At 41.1% G+C, this 11,346-nt stretch overlaps 1 protein-coding gene and 1 non-coding gene across 2 annotated transcripts; both read right to left on the bottom strand.

Annotated features, from left to right (window-relative positions):
- Positions 1–471: 471 nt before the first annotated feature.
- ankrd16 (ankyrin repeat domain 16) lies at positions 472–10,421 on the bottom strand. The gene is made up of 7 exons (XM_028570442.1): positions 9,911–10,421; positions 8,407–8,627; positions 7,186–7,228; positions 5,968–6,076; positions 5,724–5,885; positions 4,715–4,793; positions 472–826 (listed from the first exon to the last, which is right to left on the bottom strand). Exons 1-7 carry the CDS (start codon positions 10,246–10,248, stop codon positions 675–677), a joined length of 1,104 nt encoding a protein of 367 aa, XP_028426243.1. The 5' UTR covers positions 10,249–10,421; the 3' UTR covers positions 472–674.
- Positions 9,720–9,807, bottom strand: trnay-gua (transfer RNA tyrosine (anticodon GUA)). Its single transcript is given in 2 exon segments — positions 9,720–9,755; positions 9,771–9,807. It is a non-coding gene; the product is annotated as a tRNA-Tyr (tRNA).
- Positions 10,422–11,346: the final 925 nt, after the last annotated feature.

The following is an 11,346-nucleotide window of genomic DNA, read 5'->3' as shown; positions in this document are numbered from 1 at the left end:
ATGCTTTTCAAGTTATTGCAGTCTAAGCCAAGTCACTAGCATCAAATAAAGGTCTGACGTAGTCTCGCATGGCGAGACCTTCCTCCACAGCGCTGCGGAGGAGGGCCTGGCTAGTCCACACAGCATTCCCAGATGGGAGAAAAAACCGTGCTCTGGTTTTTTGGCATTTCTTTAAAGCTATCACAATCGCCTTGGGCGGTGCCGGACGGAGCCACGGCGCCTCTGCAAAACAGCCTCCTGAAGGAACTTGTTTTGGTGGAACATGTGTACGTTCAAAAGTTGTTTTAGTCGTGCAACAGAAAACTCAGATTGGACAGATAGTCTAGCTCGCTGTCTGGATTTCCCTCACAAATCCACCGGAGGTTAGAACACCAACACAAAGAAAGAGGAAGGTGACAGACATCCGGCGAAATTTCCGGCGGCACATGAACAATCTCGGAAGTGAAACGTCATCGATATATAGACTAGGTCTGATGTGAACATAAGAGACTAAAGACAGACTTTATTTAAAGTCATGTGTCCACTACACAACACAGTGCAAGTAAAGATGTATGCTAATCTTCACAACCTAAACTGTTTGACTTTACGTGTTTCAGGTTCTTTTCTTTACTTATATGAATGTTATATACCTAAATCTGTGTTCTGTATAACTATGGTATCGTTTATGATGGGTCCTATAAGCCACATTCAAACACTCGCACTACGTCTGGTTTCCTGGCATGATGCCGTGCTGTTGTGCCACACGCATCCTCGGAGTCTTTGAGTCCGAGCTGCAGGAGTGTCTCGGCGGCGTCTGCATGCTGCCCGATGCAGGCCATATGGAGAGCTGGGAAGAGAAGGGAACATAAGAGGGTGGTAAGTAGGGCTGGGCGATATGGGGAAAATCAAAAAGGCAAAAACTAGAACAGCTAGAATAGTCTGGTAAGTTCAGAAAATTACATCACTTTACTGTAATGCAGCCTTTAAAACGGCACTCAACCCATCCAGCCGTCTTTTTTTCTTATGCAACAGTCATTTTGTATGTATATATTTGTTTTTCTGCATTTATTGTTTATTTCATATTAATGTTAAATATGTTTGTTTGTTTGTTTGTTTGTTTATGTATGCATCTTTCACCAAAGCAATATTGTGGCGATAAAACATTTTCTGATTCGGATTCTGAAAAATAGGAAAAGACAACCCTTTTGTTATATTATGATATAGCGATATCCAAAATTTAAGACGATATCCAGCCGCATATATCGATACAATATCGATATATTGCCCAGCACTAGTGGTAATGGCCCATACTGGTATATTTGCATGTTTTAGACAAAAGCATACCTTAAGTTTTAAGATTTTTTTCAACCTCCCAGGCAGCCTTTGGTTTCATTTTCCAACAGTATTTTATTTAATGTGGATCCCCATTTGCTGTCACTGTCACTACTGTATAAGCAACTCTTTTCCTGGTCCATATAGTGCATCATTTGGCTTATATTTATTTGGTGAGAGTATATTCTAGTGCTGCTGGAAAGTTTCTACATCCAAAACTTGAGAAATCTTCATAGCCTCCACATCTATTCATTCTTTCTTCTGGATTAGATTTTGGGGCAGCACAGCTTTTTCACTAACACATTACCACATGAGCATCAAAATGATACCATAACTATAACCATTGACAAAATGGTGACGATATGTTCACAGACATGGATTATTGATCTATCTATTATTTTCAAAGTGCCCTAAAATTACCGTGAGAGTAATTTAGAAAAGGACGCATTATCTTCAAATCTTTAACTCAAGTTATCACAACCTTATGCTAAAAAAAGCATGCGTTGTTGTATTAATACACCCATGGGCGTGACAAAGGTACAGGTCTTGGGATGCTTACGTAAGCTTCCAGCTTCGTTGAGATTCGCCCGTTTTCAGCGGCAGTTTCAAAATATGAGATTTTCATAGTAAAGGGGTGTCAATGGGATTTTGAGGTTCTATGTATGTCCTATTTACCCACCAAACTGTCATTATTCAACTATGACAGGGTAAAATCGGTTTTGCATTCTATCACCCCTTTAAAGGCCCTGCAAATCTATTTTCTCAATCAGCTTCTTTCTATGGGGATATGGTCCTATAAAAACATATCATTTTCTGCTTCAGTTACTTAAAGTTTCAACACCTTTGGTTTATTTAAAATGAGACTTTTCTGTCAGGGCTTTTTTGAGTGGTTTTGAGTGGGTAGGACTCAGCTGGAGAAAAATGATGTCAGCAACATCAGAGTGAAAAAAGGCTCGTTGGAGACGAGCCAGGCCTGAGCAGAATCCATCACGGGCGACCGCCACCCAATGCATGCCGGATAGATTTGTGTCCGACTTGATCCTGCCTTGCTCTTACGTCATGCGATGGGCACGGGCATTGATAACTTCACGAGATCAAGGCAGCCGCAGTCCACCGACTGGCTTTCAGCTGATCTAACAGCTGAATGGCTCAGAATCGACTCAACATGATGACGTTTATATAAACCATATAAACCACAACCCTGCAGTGCCCTGCTACATCCTGCTACGCCCTACCGCCCCTGCTACACCATGAACTACTACTACAACTACTATTTCTAGTCACTGTTCCATCCTCTTTATTGTGACTATTATTGCCACTGTTCATCACACCCCCAACCAGCACCGTTAGACACCCCCTACCAAGAGCCTGGGTCTGTTCCAGGTTTCTTCCTAAAAGGAAGATTTTCCTCGCCACTGTTGCACTAAATGCTTGCTCTTGGGGCACTAGCGGCGCCAGGATATTGATTGTAGGTGGGCCTCCAGAAAACTGGATGGGCGAGTTAAAATAAGCCAAAAAAAAAAACAGGTTCCCCCTGCATACAGACAGCCAGACACTGACGTTAACGTTAGCCTAACTGTTACCCTTCTTGCCTTGCTGGTGTGAGGGGGGGTGGCTACGGGAGGACTTGATGGGGAGAGGGCGGCCGAGCAGGATGGTAACTCGTCACTTGTAACCGCGTTACTTAAAATGTCCTCCTCCTGCTCTTCGGAGCGTTTCTTGCTGAATTTAAATGAAAACGAGCTTCTTTGCGTTTCATATTAGCCAATAGCTACCGTCTGTGTCTGTGATGATGCAGCCTGTGGGCGGGGCTTAAGAGGCCACACGTGGGGTAGAAGCCGCTGATTGGCTGAGAAGCTTTCACTCAAAGCTTCCCTCGGGCTGCTTATTGGATGAACTGCTAGAATGAAAATCACTCACTACTCACTATAGGCCTGGGTCAAAATGGGTGGGCCCGGACCTAAAATGGTAGCGCCGCGGGTGTCTTAGGAGAATTACTGGAATTGTTGGGTCTTTGTAAATTATAGTGTGGTCTAGACCTACTCTATCTGTAAAGTGTCTAGAGATAACTCTTGATATGATTTGATACAATAAATAAAATTGAATTGGAGGGATTTTAATCTCTATTTGTCTGATTTAAAGGCTTATTCTGTACAGAACACATGTTGTGTGGCTGATAGTTATGTTTAGAAATCAGAGAGACTAAATCTGTTCAAATTACGGATTATCTACAGTCTGTTGTTTAGTAACATCAGCAACAGAACGCATGTAGAGCATTTAGACAGCTACTCTGTCTTAATATTACCAACAGGAGACTGTGTACGAGCTGATTTATGGGTCTGATAACATTTTAATAAATCGGAGCCATAAAGGATGTGAGTGTTTCTGTGACTTCCTGTTCAGAGTGAAGGCTGCTGGAAACTGTCCAACTTTAGCGCAGCTTTATTTCACCGCCCCCGGCTGCCGTCGCCTGCTCTTGTCCACTTTACAGGCGAGGTGCAGTTCATCTGTAACAAGCCTAAGGTGATTGTTTGCTTATGTTGTGAGCACTGTCAATCAAATCTAACTCACCAAACCCAAACAGTCCTGATGAAGCAGACTAACTGAGGTAAATCATACTTAAAAGCTTTGGTGCATACCTTTTTGATATTAATGAACGTCTTGAACACTTGCCTGTTGGCTTCTGCTCTCTAATGTTGTTGCTGCTGCCGGCAGTAAGACGAGTGCTTCGGGCTGTCTACAAATTACTACACCGAAAAGAGATGCAACAAAAATATTTTTTAATTTAACTTTTTTTTTTAAACTAAGTGCTGTAGTATAACTAGCAGGAGACAAGTAATAACTGAGATAAGTTTGGAGACATTACCTTATTTAATCATTAAATTAATAAATATTTTTGTTGTATCTCTTTTCGGTGTAGTAATTTGTAGACAGCCCTAAGCACTCGTCTAACTGCAGGTAGCAGCAGCAGCAACAGAGAGCAGAAGAGAGCAGGCAAGTGTTCATAAACTTCTGGTGTACTTACAAACTTTCCAATCCATCGTTTTATGAGTACATAACCTATTTGTACTACTGTAGACGTTTGGTATCATTTCGGGCGTTATTACTGGGGTCATTTAAGAGATACACACGTGGGTCCATTAGCCCCTGCGCTAAGCTATTCAGCTGATAACGCTACTCTACGCTAACTCTCCCAATGCTAGACCCAGGTGAAAAAAGCTTCTGGGGGGGTGTTTGGCTCGAGGTCATGGTGCAAAGGACCCTAGGGTCAAATTACTCCGAACCATCACTTTAAGATTTGAAACCACATTTTCAGGGGCTTTAAGTGTGTTAAAAACAACAATATTTCACAAGCTCACCACCGCAGCTGAAGTGAAAACATTGAGTGTGATGAATGGCTTACCAGTTCTTCCCTTTTTGTCCCAAACATGAAGATCTGCCCCCAACTCCAGCAGTGTTTTTATAGTGGACGTGTGGCCTTCCTAAGAAAAAAAACACAGATTGAAATGAGGAAGGAGAGTTTGTTTGCACACTGTATATTGCAAGGTGTGTTAGTAGCTCTGTAAATATATTTCCATACTGTCATCTCACTACTGCCCCTTCTGTGTCTTCCCTGTACAAACGACACCTATGACATGTCTTAAAGAGATAAAGTTACAGAGATATTTTGGCAATTTTAAATCCAGCTCTGTGTCATCTTAGTGTGGGCAATGTGTGCAGATCAACGGTGTGTTGGCTTCCCTCCATGCAACGGCTGAGTTCTGCCAATATCTGGCAGATGACACACTAAGATGACAAAGAGCTGGTTTATAATCAGCAAAGTATATAACTATATATTTTATCTATTTCAACTTCTCTGCTCGCCTGTTAACTAGTTTTCATGCATTCTCAACATTTGGTTTTCAGGTGTTACAGCTGAATCAATGTGTGGAAGTATTTTTGATTAAAACTGTATTTCCATTTTTTTAAAGTTAAGTGAGCTACTCCACAATCTTTCTACATACCCCCGAGCAACTGCAGAATGAACCACCTAAGGCAGAAGTGCCCAAATTCTTTCAGGTGAAGGGCCAAAATATATCTGGATGGAAGGCAGCGGGCCAAAAATAAATGTTGATGTTGAAGAATACCATAATTCTTGTAATTCTTTGTAGATAAAACTTGTATATTTAATTTAATAGGGAAGTTTACAAGCACTGCATCAAATTTCTGTAAAGCTCAGATTAAGTACTTTTTAGTCATTATTGTTAGGATTTTACAGCACTTTCTAGTTAAGAGGAGAGAAGCATGAACATGTCCTATGACATGGAGGGCTAAAACAAAAGGGAGCAAGGGCCAAACTTGGCCCGTGGGCCCCAAATTGGGCGGCCTTGCCTTAATGTAAAGTACCGCTGGTTAGGAGTCCATGTTCTAACCTTTGCAGCGTAATGCAGGGCAGTGAGCTGGATGCCAGTTGCTCTTTGATTGACGTCTACATTCAGGTCCCGCACCAGATACCGCAGCGCCTCATCCTGGCCAGTGACAGCCACCTGGTGCACCGCCTGAGCCCCAAGTATGTCAGCTGCTGTGGGAGACACCTACAGCACACACAAGTCACACAGTGTGTCAGTACACATAAATATCTACTGAACTGAGACTGACTGAACTGCCTTGTTCTACCTGATGCTTCTCTAAAAGCAGCCTGGCCACAGAAATGTGTCCGTTCCTGACAGCGTCCATGAAAGCAGTGACTCCACAGCTGTCAGCGCTGTCGGGGGTGTAGCCACATCTGGAAGAAGAGCGGTGAAGGGGAGAGTCAACGGACAAGTTTACCTGTTAGCAGCAAATCGTCACCATCAACCTCAAAAAGTATGGAGCTATATTTATCCCAAAACATATAAAATCAAGGCTACATTTACATCGCTACGTTTTGTTTTTTAAGCGGAGTTTTGAGCCAAAGGCGATCTCTGTGCAAACAAGTGTGTTTAGCTGTGAAACATTGGTGTTCCTGTTGGTGTTGCCAAAGGTCTCCGTTTGCGAATGGGAGGTGTAAATGTAGCAGAAGATATCAGTTTTTTAAACTAGAACGTAGCAATGTAAATGTAGCCTAAGAGTGTGAAAATTGTCAATGCTTGAAAAGAAAGTACTTTGACAAAAAAATATAGTAAAGCAAGATATACTTACTGTGAATTTTCATTTTGAAAAAGTTTCACATCTACATTTTACATTTTCAAATGTGGCTAAAAGCTCCAAAATGTAAAGTAAGAGGACAGTGTACTTTTAATTGTAATTGTTTGTCACATGCATTGTATTTGCATACTTTACCCCCTTAAAGTGGCTAAAATCAACATGTTTATATTAATAATGGATCACATGAAAAAGCTGTGATAAACCCACTGTCAAATACCTGGCAGCAGGTGGACAAAGTTCGAGACTAGCATTTAGCAACTGAAGAGGAGAGGTTAGAGGAGTGAATATTGGACTTGCAATTGTCAAGTATCCAAAGAACAACAACAACAACAACTCCAAATGAATGCTAATGTTGCTCCGTATCTGTTGGTTGTGTAACTGGGGAACAGTTTGCTAACAAATTGGTCATAGCAACCTTAAAGGCTAAAACGGCCTATCACTGTTCCCCACCCAGATTTATTTTTGCCAAACCAGGGATTGAACCGTAAACCTGGGTCACGATAATGGTCATACTTATGGGTCTTATCCAGGTGTATTTATTATTTTAGAGCATTTTTATTTCAGGGCATTTTGAGCCAGAAATCCTAAGGAAAAGGTCTGGGGATGCACACAGCAAATGTCACTAATGGCATTGTGTCTTTTCATAGCTGGCAGAAACATGTGATTTATTTTAAAGGGACGTTTTCCCAATACAAAATTCCAACCTACCTCTCCAGCAAGATCCGAACAACCTCCTCACAGCCATGCATCGCTGGGTGATAGCAACAGAGAGAGTATTAGTTATTATCTGACAATAAACGCAAAAGGTCCTTCAAATAATAGGACAAAACAGATATTGCTTTTGTAATCGACACACACACACACACACACACACACACACACACACACACACACACACACACACACACACACACACACACACACACACACACACACACACACACACACACACACACACACACACACACACACACACACGGCCACAGGAGAATACCAAACACTTAGAGAGAAGATAAACCAGCCTGAAGTCAGGACTTTTTTTTTCCCGTGTATGCCAGGTGTAGCTGTGGTGGAATTTCCAGAAACACCATCTTGTGGTATGATGAGACAAAGGGACAACATCCAGTCATACATAGGCCACAGGTCAGGGGACGAGAATATTCGGCCAATCTCGGATAACCAAACCTGTTCATGTATAATTATGTTTGTCTCTCTACGGATTGAAGGAGTCTACATAGACAGCGGTATGATAAGGGAATGTTTGGTCTCAGGACTGTCTCCTTATGGAGGTCGGTGGGCCAGCCACACTTTAGCATGCTTCCCAGAGAGAGAGATGGGCTGAACTAGGCTTTAGCATCTGTGTTTAGGCACCTGCAATATCTTTGTTTACCTTAAAGGTTTAGCTAAACTTAATGCCTCCAGCTTGGTTAAACTGTACTGCCTGCTTAATTGTCTCCTCAATTGAGTGTTCATTAAAGGGGAACTACCGTTTTTTTTCAACCTGGACCCTATTTTCCTATGTTTTTGGGTCTAAGTGACTCATGGGAACAACAGTCTTTGACATTGGTCCAGTATTAAGAGAGATCGCTGCAGTTGGCAGCGGCGAAACAAGCTACAATGTAAGTTAACAGGGCAATTGTGCAGCTTGTATTTACCTTCACAAAAGTGCTCGTTTTGCCACCGACAGGCTCAGATTAACATTCTAAGTGTCTGACAACATTATGGAGAGGATCCCTTCAGACACAGACCTTTAAAACCTCTTTGAGACCTTTCTGTTTAACCAGAAACAGCTCTGAAGTCGCTAGCGCTAAACACACCAGACTCCATTTAAAAAAGGTCAAGCTCTCCCAAACCTCCTACACGTAAGTGAAATGAGTTCTTCCCTAACGGTAGCCACTCGCTGGAAAGGGAAATCTGAGGACGCTTTACCTGCAGTGTGTAGTGGTGTCCTGCGCGTCTTGCTCTCCGTCTTCCAGACATCCGGCGCAACCAGAAGCATGTGCTGTATGACCAGAGGATCGCCCTCCCTGCAGGCAATGTGGAAGGAGTTCCAGCCGTCTTTGTTTCTCAGTGCAGCGTCGGCACTGTGGCGCAGCAGCTCCTGGATCACGGCCAGGTTTCTCCGGGTGCAGGCCATCATCAGGGGAGTCCTGACAGAGAACAGGCAACACAGTGACACTTACTCTGACCAAGTCAAATCTACTGAAGTTGGCAGTCACATTACATGCTTTTACATGCTAATAAACAGTGCTGATTTTGAAGCACTTTCACAGAAGGCTTGTATCATGTGGATGCACCGACAGAATTGTTGTCATTACTCAGAATTCCTCGTGGGGGTGACAGAAACTACGCACCATAGCTTTAAGTATTGTGACGCTGCAGAGACGTCCCGGCCTACAAATCCTATCCTACAGACTAAAGCAAAAAATATTTGTTTGGTACAGATCATCGCAATAATCACACTATAATCATTTAAAAAAAAAGTTTCAATGCAAATTAGAATGATACAAAAATGATCATTCCCTCCAAAACCGTGACTCATATCGCAATATCAGTCAAAATAATCGCAATTAGATATTTTCCTCATGTCGTCGGCCCTAATAGTAAATATATAAAATGAAGAAAGAAAAATTAAACAAAACATTCTATCAGTGGAACAATATGTGCAAATAGAAGAAATGATCATCAAATGTGTAAATAGTTCAGTGATTTATCAAAAAATCTTCAATTAAACTTAAACTATTAGAACCATCAAATAAACTGTAAATGATCACTTTATTTGTGACTTTCACGAGGTGTATATATAGCATTTTAAAGTATTTACCTTCACAGTTTTTAAATTCTGATATAATTAAATAGTGCACGAATACGTGATTAGACCCAGTTTGTGTCCATTATGTATGAAGATTAAACTCTTATTCTCATTTTTTACAACACAAGAAATATATTATAACATCCAAATACAAAAGAAATTGAAAAAAACATCAATAAAAGATATATGTGCCTGATATTAAAATTTTTAGTTTAATTTTCCATATTTATAAGTGTGTTTTGTTGAGTCATTGTACAGCGATCACCTTGTTTGGACAGCGCAATCATGGTCACAACGTGTGAAACTAATATTAACCGGCTGCTGCTTTGTCTCTTTATAATTATTTCCTTTGTATGTTTGACAAAAGTTTCGCAAAATAACTGTTTTCTAACCGCTCTACTCACTAAATAAATGAAATCAAAAACAATGCTCCTTCGAGCCGGATTCGAACCAGCGACCTAAGGATTTCAGCATTATGCATCTACAGTCCTCCGCTCTACCAACTGAGCTATCGAAGGGAGCTGTAATGCATCAGCCGACAGTTCCATATTAAAGCCAAAAGTTTGCGCCGCAACATTTCTGTATTAATTGCGTTAAGGATAACACGGGGTTTTTTCTTACCAGTCAGCTTTCTTCAGACTGTCCACCTTGGCTCCTTCCCGGAGCAGGTAGCTAACACAAGCCTGGTGGCTCATAGACGCAGCTTCGTGCAGCGGCCTCTTGTAGTCGTTGTTGTACACCTCCACATCCATGCCTACCTGCTTTATTAGATATTCCACAATGTCCAGGTGTCCCTTTCTGGCAGCGTAGTGCAGCAGGGTGTCCCCTGACCGACCAAAGTGTTTGCTGCTGACAGTCTGAGCCGCCGCCGAGCCACCTAATGTTATCCGTTTATCCAGAGCGCTTAACTGTCCCTCCTGAGTGAGTTTCGCCAGGAGTTTTAAAGTGTTTTCGTCCATCCTGAGTGGAGGTTAAACACACACTCACCTGACAGAACAGAAAATAGTTAAGCTGGGCTTCTTCATGCTGGAGAAATGTATTTCACAGGTTGTTTTCACAGAGTAGTTAAAAAAAAAAAAGGCCAACCATGACCTTACACTAGGTTACTAAAAAACGTTGAATGCTACCGAAGGCCCCGTCAACGAACTAACAATAATTATTTATTTATTAGTAATCGCTATTGTCATTGTATAATAAATAACCCTATAATTGCAATGCTCACATATACGTTTTTACATATGGAAACACGATTGTAAGATTGTATGTTCATATATTACCATAGTTAAGTAAAACGCTTAATACGTGTTAGTAGATTATAGTTTGTTGCATTTTTTTTAAATTGTAAGGACAGCACATATAATATATATGAACTAGTATAGGCATAATATATATAATGTAAACATATAGGCTACAACTTAGGCTATTTTATATCAAGGAAAGATAAACGGTGTAAATGAGGAGGGAGGTAAAGAACCGTTCTAACAAACGAATGATTTGATAATTGTTTTGAATAATTCAATTATTACTGACCAAACAATGGATAGATCAAAATAATTATTTTCAACAGGCCTTAACAAATGTGACGACCCAAATTGGTGAAAAAGTGTTAAACCATAGATATAGAATATTGTTCTATATCTATGGGTTAGACTTTAGTCGTCCTTTCCAGCTAAGCAACACCCTCGTCATTATGGGAAATGTAGTTTTTGTGATGACGTACGTTTGGCTCGCTAAAAGACCCCCAAACACGGGTTTAAAATGGTTTAAATCAGTTATCACTTCCAGGATATGAACGTATAGGCTAAGTATTAGCATAATAAAAACAATTTTAAAACGACGTAAAGTTACGTTTTGGCTCGCAAAAAAACGGGTTCAAATCAGTTATCGCTTCAGGATATGAATTTATAGCATAATAAAAACACATGTTGTGACGACGTACGTTTTTGGCTCGCTAAAAGACCCCCAAACGGGTTCAAATCAGTTATAGGCTAAGTACTAGCATAATAACATTTTGACTAGGTGGCACGTAGCCCACCGTTAAAATAGAGAGTTGTCAG

Source organism: Perca flavescens, chromosome 23 (genome assembly GCF_004354835.1).
Source record: "Perca flavescens isolate YP-PL-M2 chromosome 23, PFLA_1.0, whole genome shotgun sequence".
NCBI classification, from domain to species: Eukaryota; Metazoa; Chordata; class Actinopteri; order Perciformes; family Percidae; genus Perca; species Perca flavescens.
This window is presented reverse-complemented; position numbering and strand designations above follow the sequence as displayed.

What these genes read in the sequence shown, in the direction of transcription:
- ankrd16 (XM_028570442.1), bottom strand. Translation starts at nt 10,248, where the DNA reads ATGGACGAAAACACTTTAAAACTCCTGGCGAAACTCACTCAGGAGGGA. An exon ending in AGTCTGAAGAAAGCTGACTG is followed by an intron (nt 8,628 to 9,910) that starts GTAAGAAAAAAC and finishes GTTCTCTGTCAG; the next exon opens with GACTCCCCTGATGATGGCCT. An exon ending in CCCTGCATTACGCTGCAAAG is followed by an intron (nt 4,794 to 5,723) that starts GTTAGAACATGG and finishes TTTTTTTCTTAG; the next exon opens with GAAGGCCACACGTCCACTAT.